Source organism: Bactrocera tryoni, chromosome 2 (genome assembly GCF_016617805.1).
Source record: "Bactrocera tryoni isolate S06 chromosome 2, CSIRO_BtryS06_freeze2, whole genome shotgun sequence".
NCBI classification, from domain to species: domain Eukaryota; kingdom Metazoa; phylum Arthropoda; class Insecta; order Diptera; family Tephritidae; genus Bactrocera; species Bactrocera tryoni.
In genome coordinates, this window is record NC_052500.1 from 44655167 (window position 1) to 44669883 (window position 14717).

The 14717-nt window shown below is 35.4% G+C and overlaps 1 protein-coding gene across 1 annotated transcript in view; it reads right to left on the minus strand.

The window, feature by feature from the left end:
- Positions 1-250: 250 nt before the first annotated feature.
- LOC120767443 overlaps positions 251-14717 on the minus strand; it is a 76319-nt gene continuing 61852 nt past the window's right edge. Inside the window, exons 5-7 of the mRNA XM_040093505.1 lie at positions 1233-1431; positions 971-1167; positions 251-912 (exon numbers count right to left, since the gene is read on the minus strand). Of these exons, the coding sequence (XP_039949439.1) occupies positions 356-912; positions 971-1167; positions 1233-1431 (953 nt within the window). The 3' untranslated portion in view covers positions 251-355. The remainder of the gene's footprint in view (positions 913-970; positions 1168-1232; positions 1432-14717) is intronic.

Consider the following 14717-nt stretch of genomic DNA (forward strand, 5'->3'; position numbering starts at 1 on the left):
TATGCGTTTCTAAAACAAATTTATTTGAAACGTTAGAAAACTTTTCGACATTTAGTAAAAAAATATGGTATTAAATATATCGTATATTTTTTCCACAATTAATGGTATTCTATTTTTGTTTTTAATTATTTGCATATACATACATATATGTACGTAGCTTCGCTGCGGAGAAAATTTTTACTTTTGAGAACTAGAAATTTTGGATGAATTGAATTCAAAATTAATTCGTATATAAGAAAAGAACAATAACTACATATTCCAGAATATATTTTAAGGAGTTGAACATAAAAATCAAATTATACAGTTTAGTTCACCTTAAAAAAGATGTCCCAAATATTTTAAATATATCACCATATTACTCCGCCTTATTAGACTTTGTTTCATTAACAGTCGGATTCGCTGCCAACTTTAATATATGATTTGAAAACGAGTCCACTGTAAGGCTTTTACATGTGAATTCTATTATTTGTGATCTTCCCCGTGCATAGAATCGTCTAGTATATTGAGGCGGTACTTTTGTTATCGTAGTAGCATCCGAGTTATTTATCCAAATTTCCTCGTCATTTTTTGCCGTTATGACAATATAATCACCAGTGTTTATTGCGTTTTCTAATGCATCAAAAGCTTTGCTAGGTGTTTTCAGACGTCTCAGAACTCGATGTGACGGATTTGTGTGCGATACACTACAAGCAATAAATATAAGTTCGGTTGCTTCATATTCATTCTCGCTTATTTTTGTTTTATATTGACATAATAACAGGACGCTGTTTTGACCGATTTCTAGACTAGGGTAATAAATAGAACCTAAGTTTCGACCCAGCTTCATATTAAAGTCATAGTTCATTAAAACATCACCACTACGGTGGTCCCATATCGTTAGTTGTGTATCTCCAAAGCCAAGTAGTTTATCATCTATTAATATATAAAAATATGTTTAAATATAGTACGTGGTAAAGAAAGACACCTATACCTGTGGTACATTCTAGATAACGAACACAATGTTTAATATGCTTGAAGTCACGTATGCTTGCCAAGGTATCGAGATTTGGTGTTAATGAATATTTGCAGAGACCCGATCGTGGTTTGCCCAATATATTTTGCTGTGGCCAAGACATAATAAAGTATCGGGAATCAGTTATTGTGGTGTACACGACATCCGTAGGTAAACTGTAAGCATAGTAAATTAGGAACATCAAAAATGTTTAATAATATAAGTAGAGTAAATTTATTACCCCTGAACGGCATCAAGTTGAATTGAATGTATTTTAGCAACCATATCTTCATCATTGAAATAGTATATATTAATGTACAATGAAAGAAGGTTGCAATCACGTCTCTCATGCGGTATCTCTCGGCAACGCATTTCAACATAAATGGGTATAGAGTTGTGTATGCAAATTCGATTTGCGTATGATGTTAAAATCTCCATATCTTTATGAAAAAAAGAACCATATATCATTACCATAGAAATACTATTTACGCATGTACAAAAAACTAATACTTAAGAATACATATATGTATCTGATAACCCTGCAAGAACAAATAGATTTGAAATAATTTTACAAGCAAAGTTTATGTCATGACAGTGTGCCAAAACTTATGTAAACAAACACATTAATTGAAATTGAATTTCTCTCTAAATTATCGATATATGGAATTGACTAACTATAAAAAGGCATGAGAAGTATCAGTTTAATATATATATATATAAATATTTACCGGAACAGTACATCGATCATAGCTGAAAATTGTCTATAATGGCGGAAATGAGTGTATCACAAATGAACAAATTTATTTCAGCTGTATATTTTTTAAGTAACGCAAAAATTTATGAAATAACGAAATGGCAAATTTCATTTCATTCTATGCTGGCTCCACTTAATAGTTCTCCATGTGACCAATTTCTGAATATTTCGTTATGTGAAACTTATTTAACATACATACATACAACTGTGAGCAATGAAATAGAAGGGGTTGCCATTAATTATTAGCAATTTTAAATACCACATGTTTTTAATTCTTCATCTCCTTCATTCACTAACATACTTAACAATCCGACAAACATAGATCTCTCCAATAACAAACAAATTACCCAAAGAGGAGCGCAAATCTTTTCTTCTACTCCTATTTCATCTTCACCATCTAACTCTAAAATAATACACGAACAACGATGCAATGAAAATAAAACCACCACAGTAAACTCAACAAATTCTAACTCTAAAACAAATAGCACAAATATTGAAAATGAAACAACCATAGTAAACGCAACAAATTCAACGTACTCTCTCCCAACAACAAGTGTAGTCGATGACTCATCCCCAACTCCCTTTGATTACTCTACAACAGTGGTCGGCATTTCTTAGCACAATTGGGCAAACTAACTTCACACGTACGCTTATGCTCTATCGTTCAGTCGTTGTCGAGCCAGCAACGAATTAACATCACGCGAGACTATAGCGCAAAACCAAATATGCCCTGCAAGAAATATTTTATGATTCTAAATGCCTTTGGTGCCATGCAATGCCTTTTATGTTCCAAGCCTTTTAAAGATAATAGGGAATATATCCTTAAAAGACATTTTGTTAATTTTCATTATACTATTAATTATTTAGATTAGATGCTTAATTTTAATTCCAATTTCTCACTGGGCTACTTTTTTTCGTGCTCACCAACATAGTGACAGATCCTCTCATGCCGACCACTTCTCTACAACAATCAGCGTATACGCCCCACAAATACATCGGTCATTTTCATAATTTACCACAAAACAAATCATCTAAACAAGGCATTGCCTTATTTATTAAAAAACAAATCAAACATAAAAACGATAGAAGTTAACATAGGTTTCAAATTTTCTATGATCTCATGCTATATCCCTCCGCATCTAAAGTTTGATGCAGGTGATCTTATAAATATCACAAACGCTGTTTCTCCACCCACCATAATCATCGGAGATTTCAATGCTTGGAGTCCACTATGGGGATCCTCTTCCTCTAACGTAAGAGGTCAAATATAAACATATTTCCAAAAAAGTCTCAAGCTCCGATTGGTAAAACTTTATAACAAAATTTTCAATACTGGTGTCTACCCCCAATTTTGGAAAACGTCCTGTGTTATACCAATATTTAAACCACACAAATCCTCTGATGAACTTGCTAACTATAGGCCGATTTCTCTCCTTCCATGTATGGGCAAAATTTTGGAAAAGATCGTGGTTAACCGCTTGATGTGGTATGCTCAGCGAAACAAGTTCGTATCACCGAATCAAGTCGCCTACAAAAAAGGTCAAGGCACGTTAGATGATTTAATCCAACTAGACTACTTCATTACTAACGCTTAGTCCAGCAAAAACCACGTGTCCGTACTATCTCTGGACTTTCACAGAGCTTTCGACAAAATTGGAGCCCATATTATTATTCGACAACTTAGAAAATGGAAAATAGGCCAGAATATGATATGTTTTATTACTAACTTTCTCACAAACAGAAAACTCAAAGTCAACGTAAATGGTTTTCTTTCTTCAACACTCCCGCTTTCTAATGGTACGCCGCAAGGCTCACCTCTTTCAGCCCTCCTTTTTATCATTGCTTTCGATGATATTAGTAGGATGATAAAAATTACATAGGAGTTGAGCACCAGATCTATGCTGATGATGTCCTAATCTACACAAAAGTCTCTGACGTTAATTTAGCTCAATCCTTATTTACTAATATACTCGCCAGAATTGAGACTTGGTCACTGGAGTCTGGTGCTTCACTTTCCTTAGACAAAACACATATCCTTCATGTATGTAGGAAGCAAAATTGCAACGGTATTTCACTAACCCACAACCAAGCTAACATCGAATGTAAAAACAGCTGAAAATACTAGGATTAATTTTTGACTCTAATTATAATTTTAATGCTCACTGTAAATATGTCAGAAACTCGTTAATGTCACGATTAAATATTGTTAAATATCTCTCGTCTAAGCATTCATTTATTCATCCGAACACACTAGTCAATGTTGTCAGAGCTTTGCTAACTTTAAAAATAGATTATGGGCTCCCCATCTATGGCAATTGCTCCAAAAGCAGTATCAACCTTTTAAATGCACCTTACCATTGCGCAATACGGCGAAGTCTCCGGGCCTTTCCAACCTCGCCAATAAAAACGATAATGGCTGAATCTGGTTTACCAACTATTCAAAATAAAATTATAGATTCTTCGCTTCAAATTCTTGCGAAAACGGCTGAGAACATCAACCCATTACTAAATACAACTATCACGCATGCCACGAAAAAAAGAAAAATTCCAAGAATACAATCGGCTATTTCGAGATGCTTAAGTTTCGCTGCAGAAAATAATATTTTACGTAACGCAACACGCAAATTCACCACTCGACATCCTCCCTGTCTGATCAATGATAAAATACTACAGAATAAGCTTATGTTTTTGTCCAAGCAAAACACACCAAACGAAGTCTTTCAACAAACCTTTGCTGAACTGGAATCTAATTACACAAATAATGGCTGGAAGTTATTGTTTACGGATGGCTCCAAGTCCATCGATTCCACTTCGTAAGCAGTTGTCACTGCCACAGGAGAAATTATTTGCAATTGGCTTCTTCCCTCAACGAGCTCTGTATTTACCGCTGAAGGATCTGCTATCCTTCATGCAGTTAATTACGCAAAAAAGACTAAAGGAAAGTTCCTCATCTGTACAGACAGCAAATCGTGTATGTCTGCAATAACGTCTCCTTCCAATCGCAATCCCATAATAGAAGTTATCGGGGACGCGGTCATTGGTGTCCCTCAGAAAATCCAAGTAATGTGGATCCCTGGCAATGAGGGTATTACAGGCAACCACTTTGCAGACCTCGCTGCGAAAAATGTAGCCAGGACTCCTGCCTTAACATACTACGTCTCATCCAAGCAAGACATTCTTAACCTTATTAAGCACAAAACTACTACAAAACCACTACGCGGTCATAAACCCAGCCAGAAATCGTATAATCTACTCGTCAACAGTTCCAACTAGCGCAATGAAGACATATACTCGATTAAGGATTGGACACACTATCATAACACACGCCCACTTACTATCGGGTATAATCCCATCCATTTGCCCCCTTTGCGATGACACCGCTTCTATCAAACACTTACTCACACTCTGTCCGATGCTTCACCCAACAGCCCACAACTCTGGCAACATTGATCTCATAAAACTACTAAGTGAACCTTCAGAAAAAAACGTGATGATTGTATATAGATTCTTAAAAACCAACGATTTGTTAAAATATATTTAAGCAACTTACATCTTTACTAACCCTTAGCAAATGGATTTTTTCACCTAGTTATAATTACAAGACGGCTGAAGGCCTCGTAGCCAGTGCTGCGTTTATGTATTTATATAATAAAACTCTTTTTGTTATATGAATTATTATAAATAAATAAATTAATAAATATTACTCTTTCAAATGAAGTAATTTCACAAAATTACTACAACTCATCACTGTGTTTTGAAGCAACCTTGATAGAATATCCCATTACAATTGAAGAATTTGATTTTACTATTAGCAAAATGTCTGGAAAAACACCTGGATCAGACAAAATTTTTTTACCCCCTACTTTACTCCCACACTCCTTAAAAGTCAGATTGATAACTTTATACAATAACATATTACAACAAGTCTTACTGCCTCAGGAGTGGAAAAAAGCTATTATAATCCCTATCCCCAAACCTAACAAATCAAATACCTCAATCGCTGACTTCAGACCAATTTCTTTGATTCCTTGTATGGCAAAAGTTTTGGAAAAAATCATTTCAAAAAGAATAATGTGGTATACCAAACAAAAAAATTTAATAAGCCCCAATCAGTTCGCTTTTTAAAGTGGTCTTGGTGTCATTGACCCCCTACTTTACTTTGAACATTGCGCCTCTTCAACAATATCTGCGAAAAACCATCCTAGACTTTGAAAAAGCTTTTGATAGAATCGGAGCCCCTACAGTACTACAAGAACTACAAAAATGGGACATTGGAAACAAAATGTATAATTTTATAAAGGCATTTCTTTCAAATCGTAAATTTTAAGTAAGTGTTAGCAACTTCAACTCCAATATTTTCCCCCTTCATTACGGCGTACCACAAGGATCTCCTCTCTCAGCAACGTTATTTATTATAGCCTTTAATCAACTCAGCAACTTAATAGCCTTAAACCGCAACGTTGACCACCTTATCTACGCTGACGATGTATTAATATTCTCGGCTTTAAAAAACTTGAACGAAGTTAAAATATTCTGACCGACATAATGTAATGGTCTAAGGCGACAGGAACCAAAGTTTCTGCAAGCAAAAGTTCAACATTTCACATCTGCAGAAAAAGAAATTGCACCTTTCCTAACCTTTCCCTTGAAAATACTCAAATCCCACATACTAACATCTTAAGAATACTTGGTATATTATTTGATAAAAAGCTAACATTTAAGGAACATTGTAAATATGTTAGATTAAGCTTACTCAATAGATTAAACATTATTAAGTTTCTTTCATCAAAACACTGTCACATACACATCTCAACACTTGTAAATATCACAAAAGCACTGATGTTGTCAAAAATAGATTTTGGGCTCGCAATTTATGGACATTGTGCAAAAAAGCATCTCACTCTCATTGAAACCCCTTATCACATGGCGGCAAGAAGAAGCATTCGTGCATTCCCCACCTGACCAACCAAAGTAGTAATAACTGAAATAGGTCTTCCAAACATTCATCATAGAATAAAATTTAACACAATGATGCTCATACCAAAGTTCATGCAGTGTAAAAACTCGATCTTGTTTAATCTACTGAAAACAAATCCTAAAACCAACAAGCCATCTACGATCATAAAATGCTTGAATATTATCAATCGGTTTCATATGACTTCGACACCGCAACTTTTAAAAGTGAACACTCACCCGCACTGGCTAACGCTGAAACCATCTATAATAAGTACGCTAATCGAATTTCAAAAAACATCCACCAATGCAGAGCAATATATCCAGCTATTCAATGACGCAGTAGTAAAGTACAAACCGGAGTGGAAATTAATATACACCGACGGATCCAAATCAGACACCCACACTTCGTTTGCGATAACAAACGACCAAGGTCTCACCATAACCGTCGGAATTTTACCAACGTACTGCTCGATATTTACAGCTGAAGCGGCTGCGATATATGAAGCGGTTCTATTTGTCGCACAAACAGGAAAAAAATATATCATATGTACAGATAGCAAATCAACAATTAACGCTATTTTAAATGAGACAAACTCAGTGCTGATCAACAAAATAAAAGAAATTATGTATCAACACAAAAACAGAATTAAGATCATGTGGATCCCTGGGCATACTGGTATTAGAGGAAACCAACTTGCAGATGACCGTGCAAAAATGGCTGGAAAAGAACCACTACTGACGAGTCAGCATCGAGAGATTGGTCAAATTTCCAACACCATAACAAGGAACATAATCTCTCTGGTACCAAGCCAAACCACCCAACTGACAGTCATCTTTTAAACAAAACGGCTAAGCCAGGCCTGTCGAACATACGGCCCCCGGGCCACCATCCGGCCCGCATAGGCCTTTCATCCGGCCCGCCATCTCTCATAGTCTTTGGGCATCCCAGTTGTATAGGCCTGAAATACGTGATGAATAAAGTAGTGCAGACAGTTAATTTTATACGCGCAAGAGGGCTTAACCACAGACAGTTCCAGGCTTTTCTGGCTGATGTCGGTTCAGATCACGAAGACATTGTATACTTCAGTCGCGTTCGCTGGCTCAGCAGAGCAGCTGCACTAAAACGATTCTATTCCCTGCTGGACGACTTAAAGATTTTTCGTGGCAACAAAGACCAAGAAATTACTTTCCTTACTGATGAGGAGTGGTTGGCAGATCTGGCTTTCCTGGTTGATATACATAACTAAATATCTTTCTGATCTTAACTTAAAACTACAAGAGAAAGACCAACTATGCACACAGTTATACGAACACGTACTAGCTTTCACAAAAAAGCTTTTGTTGTTGGAAAAGCAGCTGGAACAAAAGCAGTTGATTCATTGGGAGACCTTATCTACAGGAAAGCAAGATACCTTGGATTTTGACAAGTACGTGTTGATGTTACAAATATTAAGGAATGAGTTTGACGACAGATTCGCAGACTTCAAATCACAATCTCCATGCATGAAAGTGTTTCAAAATCCATTTGATGTTGAAATTGAAGGCGCTGCGCTGAGTTTACAGCTGGAGTTAATAGAATTGCAAAGCAGCTCTCATCTAAAAACGGCATATTGTCTTCCAAACTTAATTTAATTTAACAAAAAGTAAATTACACCCAGTCAATACCCAAACCTTACTAAGCTGGCTATTCAACATATTTCTTTATTTGGTAGTACATATGTTTGCGAGCAGCTGTTTTCTCGCATGAAATTTAACAAATCAAAAACCAGATCATCTTTATTAGATAGCCATCTTAAAGGCATTTTGCGCATAGCCACTTCTAAAACTCCAGCTGACATAGATGCGCTGTGCAAACAGAAAAAATTTCAGACATCTCATTAATTAGATTTTAAGAATAAGAATATCTTTATATGCTAAGGCCATAGTTACATTAATAATATATGTGATGTTGCTTTTTATAAATAAATAAATATACCAAAACTGAACGTCATTTTATTTTTTTGTTTTGGCCCGCTACGGTTATGAAAATTCTAAACCTGGCCCTTCACAAAATTATGTTGGACGGGCCTGGGCTAAGCCAAGCTGTTCATATTGTAATCAGCCAAATATATCAGTAAATCACATCCTAAATGAATGCACCGCTTTAAATACGTCTAGGACTACTACTTTTGGTAAAACGAAACCATCAAATCTTTTAAAGACACCAAATACTGACAAAATCAGGGCAATCAACAATTTTCTAAAAATATGTAAGATATCAAACTTAATTTAATTGTAACTATGTATACCAATGTTAGATACTTATAGACACATATAATATTGTAATATAAGAGCCGAAGGCCTTAGTAGCCAGCGCTTTAACTTAGTGAATTAATTATATATAATTAGCTCTCTTGTAAATAAATAAAAAATAAAAAAAATAGTTTTGACTCCGGTTGCAAACGGTTTATTATATAAAACTTTATTTCACATTGGAATTGGCTGGCTTGTCCATAACCACAATTCCTTTGACCGGAAGTCATTTCTGTGCCCGCCTACAGGTATGTTTGGAATCATTGTTCAGCATAACATTTTGAAGTATATTCGCTTATACGTCCTGGTCCATTATGCCTTCAACTCGATGGATCAGTTAAACGCCTTTGAACAAGAAACATTCCCTTACCATTATATTCCACTCACCATGATTTAAAATTAAATTAAATTTAAATCGCCTGGGATTTCTACAGCAGACATTTTTGGTTGAGTTTTGTCGTACTTGACAATATTTTGTCCGGAAAACTGTGAAAGAATCTAGCTGCGACCTCGGTTTTCGTGTTATTTTTTATACGTTATTGCATTACGGATCATTGATGCTGAGCACTCGTTAAATTTTCTACCATGAAATACAATTTTTTACCAAATTTATTGCCAACTACATTTCATTGCTTACATCTGTTTACTTGATAGCCCATCCTTTATTCCCTGGAAACATGTTGCTCCGTTTTTAAAAATTTGGTTCACCTAACGGTTGTTTGTATCACCTAAAAGTAATTGTGATATATATAGGGGACGTATTTATGACTTCACCATAAGTGGATTCATATTAAAAATATTCTTATTGTACATCCACGCAAATTTCTGTCATAACTCAGCCTAATAACATAGATTTAATTCGCGTGACACCATCCACCTTTAGGAGAAAAGCCATACCACGAGCAATGTCAAAAGTTAATGCAATCAGTCCAGATCTCTACCCTCATTTTACCCTAATAGTGACTTTCCACATGACTGAAATGAAAACGGATGAAATATTGTAATGAATTTCGATCCTCGGGTTGACTTTTTCCACATTAACTTAATAATTTAAATTTAGCCACTTCGGTTGAGTCTTATTTGATATAATATAATTATCGTCGACACGAAGTTAAATATAATAATACAATTGAGACTATGACCTGACATATAATAAGATACCAAATACTATATGATTGCAATTCATTCAAGATTTTTTTAAATAATGAACATTTTTATACGCGACATTTTTATACTTTTGCAACCTGTTCCTACAGAGTAAAATAGTTTGCTCACCCTAAAACTCGAGTTCGTAGATGGGTGTAATCGGACCACTGCCACGCCCACAAAACGCCACTAACCGAAAACCGAAACCCATAAAGTGCCATAACTAAGCACTAAATCCAGATATTGAACTGTAATTTGGCACAGGGGATCGCAGTAGCAAGAGGCACAGGTTGGCAAACAATTTTGAAAAATATAAGACATACAGCCGTTGACAGCTAATTAGAAACGCTACGTAGTTTGGAGTAAATGATGTTATTTTCCAATTTTCTCATTTTCATGAAGTTTAACGTTAAACTCTAATAGTAAAAATTTTAATTAAAAATCCTTTTTAACAAAAATGTGTAGAATCAACGATTTGAGTGCGACAGCTAATTAGAAACGAAAATTTTTATAAGCAAAAAATGCTGTTATTAAAAAAATTGCTTACTTTCAGTTAGTATTTTGTTACTTAACCCTTTTACTTTCACCTTTCGTTCAATGACCGGAGTGAAGCAGATGTAGAAATCGTTAGTATACTAAATAAAATTTTTTTCTGTGTAATTTGGCTACATGGCACAGGAAATAACTATAAATGGGGACATATTCCATAGTTCTCGTTGAAATAACGTGCCAAGGTCTATGGATATTTAGGTACCTATCCCCTTTCCATTTCGGACGGAAAGAAATAACGAAAGCTGAGTGCCAAGGTCTATGGATATTTAGATATCTATCCCCTTTTCATTTCGGACGGAAAGAAATAACGAAAGCTGAGTGCCAAGGTCAAGGGATATTTAGGTACCTATCCCCTTTCCATTTCGGACCGAAAGAAATAACGAAAGCTGAGTGTCAAGAACAATGGATATTTGGGTACCTAAGCCGCCCCCTTTATATTTCGCACGAAAAGAAAGAAACGTATTCAGTTGGAATTCTACAAGCCTAGTGAACAGAGTTACTAATTAGTTATTTTTGACCATAGAGTCACCCGTTCTCAAGAAAATAAAAATTTCGAGAAAACGTTCGAAGCAGAAGAATCTGATGATGACCACGTGCTGGATAGTAGTGTTGATGAATTTTTTCCACCAAACGAGGCGGTAATTAACACTTCTATTTTCTCTTGAGTATATTGATAATTATAACGTATTTTATGTAATATAAATTGTGTATTTTTTTTATAATAGATGATGAAATTGCACCCAATAATGAAGATAATGAAGAAGAAGGAGAAGATAAAGACGAAGAAGATGAAGAAGGTGAAGATGGAGAGGATAAAGATGAAGATGAACAATGTGAAATAGAAGCGACGTTGTCTGGACTAAAAGCAAAAGATGGCACTCAGTGGGCTGCGACACCACCAAATGAACATCAAGCTGAGAGACGTAATATTGTGCGAGAAAGAAGTGGACCTAATAGAAACACCAATTTGTTGTCTAATCTAGACACATTTAAATTATTTTTCACACCGGAAATGGCTAATATCATTATACGCCATACTAATAAAAAGGCAATTTCAACGTATACAGCATATAATGAAAAAAATCCAGAAAAAAAACAATTAGAAAGGAAAAATCTCGAGCTGCAGGAATTTTATGCATTTTTGGCTATTTTGATAACTTCTGGCGCAAATAATTCAAATACTGATAATGCAAAGGAAATGTGGCAGCCGTATTCATATCCATTATATCGCGCAGCAATGAGTATCAATCGCTTCTGGAATATTATTCGTTTTATTCGATTTGATACATTCCACCAGCAATGGCTGTTTCAAAAACTCGAGAAGAATTATCCACTGTGTTTGGCTTTCATGAAAAAGTAACTCTATGTAGTTATGTGCCAAAAAAAAAAAACAAGGTAGTAATTATGCTATCATCAATGCATCACGAAGCAAAAATTCGTGATAGTGCACAGAAAAAACCCGAAGCCCAAAGCTGGAGTAGACACGATGGATAAAATGCTTGGTAGATATACTACAAAAAGGTCAACTCAACGAAGGCCTCTAGCATTTTTTTACAATATTCTCGATATTGCCTGCCTTGCAGCATATATTCTATATTACGAGAATAATAAAATGCTTGTTAAACAAGTAAGGAAGGGTTAAGTTAGGGTGTCACCGAACATTTTATACTCTCGCATGATAAAGTGATAATCGAGATTTCATTATACGTCATTTACATATTTTTCAAATACCGTATTTTTGTAAAGTTTTATTCCGCTATCATCATTGGTTCCTAATGTATATATTATACAGAAAAGGCATCAGATGGAATTCAAAATAGCGTTATATTGGAAGAAGGCGTGGTTGTGAACCGATTTCACCCATATTTCGTACATGTCATCAGGGTGTTAAGAAAATATTATATACCGAATTTCATTGAAATCGGTGGAGTAGTTCCTGAGATATGGTTTTTGGTCCATAAGTGGGCGAGGCCACGCCCATTTTCAATTTTTAAAAACAGCCTCTGTGCAGCTTCTTTCTGTCATTTCTTCCGTAAAATTTAGTGTTTCTGACGTTTTTTGTTAGTCGGTTAACGCACTTTTAGTGATTTTCAACATAACCTTTGTATGGGAGGTGGGCGTGGTTATTATCCGATTTCTTCCATTTTTGAACTGTATATGGAAATGCCTGAAGAAAACGACTCTGTAGAGTTTGGTTGACATAGCTATAGTAGTTTCCGAGATATGTACAAAAAACTTAGTAGGTGGCGGGGCCACGCCCACTTTTCCAAAAAAATTACGTCCAAATATGCCCCTCCCTAATGCGATCCCTTGTGCAAAATTTCACTTTAATATCTTCATTTATGGCTTAGTTATGACACTTTATAGGTTTTCGGTTTCCGCCATTTTGTGGGCGTGGCAGTGGGCCGATTTTGCCCATCTTCGAACTTAACCTTCTTATGGAGCCAAGGAATACGTGTACCAAGTTTCATCATGATATCTCAATTTTTACTCAAGTTACAGCTTGCACGGACGGACAGACAGACATGCGGATTTCGACTCTACTCGTCACCCTGATCACTTTGGTATATATAACCCTATATCTGACTCATTTAGTTTTAGGACTTACAAACAACCGTTATGTGAACAAAACTATAATACTCTCCTTAGCAGCATTGTTGCGAGAGTATAAAAATCGTATGAACGACGCTTATTTTATCGGCAATTGGGCAGAGAGCTGTGTACTCCATTTGTTGAAAATCGTGCGAATAATGCACAAATTATGAGGCATTTCTCACCGAAAGTGGCGATTGAATCTCTACTTGGTCGAGCTGTCAATCTAAATATACAGCCAACATCATCTGTATCATTGAGACCTTAGAAGCAGCGCAATTCAACTGGAAGGAAAAAGATTACTGGTGTATGCTATGAATGTCTTCACAGTGAATTCAAAAAACGTCGCAAAACTAGAAAAATATGTTCAGTATGTGAGAAACCTATTTGTGATGAACACTGTATTACAACCACGACATGTGAAGGATGTACAGAATAATTTAATACACTTTAATTCTTATATAGCATTGTATCATAATAAATACAGCAATATAAATAAACAAATAGTAAGAAAATAGAAAATAATATTACTAAAATAAATAAAAACGGAGTTATTTTGTTCTTACTAACTATTTTTTTCTCAGCGGGTACCTGGTTATTGATAGGAGGGGGTATCAAGTTTGATAGCTAATAACTTTTATTAAATAATTGATTCTAAAAAATTTTGATGAAAAATGGATGTCAAATAACTTTAATTTTGGGGATCCAGGCGGCCATAAAATTTTTTTGAGGAGGAGTTAAGAAAAATTGACATGTAAATTGAAATGGATACCCGGGTACCCGGTCATGGACCGGACGGTTAATACTGCTTCACATCCACTGTGAATTGTCGTTATAAGACTCTGACAACATACCACTAGTGTTGCTTGCCATGCCGTCCTAATTTTATCAAAAAGGACATCCATATTTGTGATATTTTTGGCACCTACAGCTTTTTTGACATCAACAGAGATGTGTTCTCTTGAGGCCACTCCAAAACATTCATGGAATTTTTAACAAAAAACTTTTTTGTCAACTTTCCCGTATACTTTGGATTGTTCTTTTGTTGGAATTTCCATATAACAGGCAAATTCTTGATTAGTCCATGGCAGAATGACATTTTTTAGAATGTCGACGTATTTCTCCTTTTTTAAAATTACATCAATCGTATGGAACGGACCTACAATATTCCAGGGAAAAAATTTCCACATCATGATGGATTCTTCAGTACGTGTGAAACATAGCGAGGATCAAATTCTTGATAGATTGGTCGGCGAACATACGTTCGACCATCAGGATCTATGCGATTAATTTTGGTTACATCGCTCCAAACAACATACTGCCATTGATTTGTTGTCCAAGATCAATAAGAGTTGGAAAAGTCTACGCGTTGTTTAGTTTGAATTTTAGTCAGAAGTGGTTTCCTGCGTGAAGTCCTACCGTGGGGTCCAAATT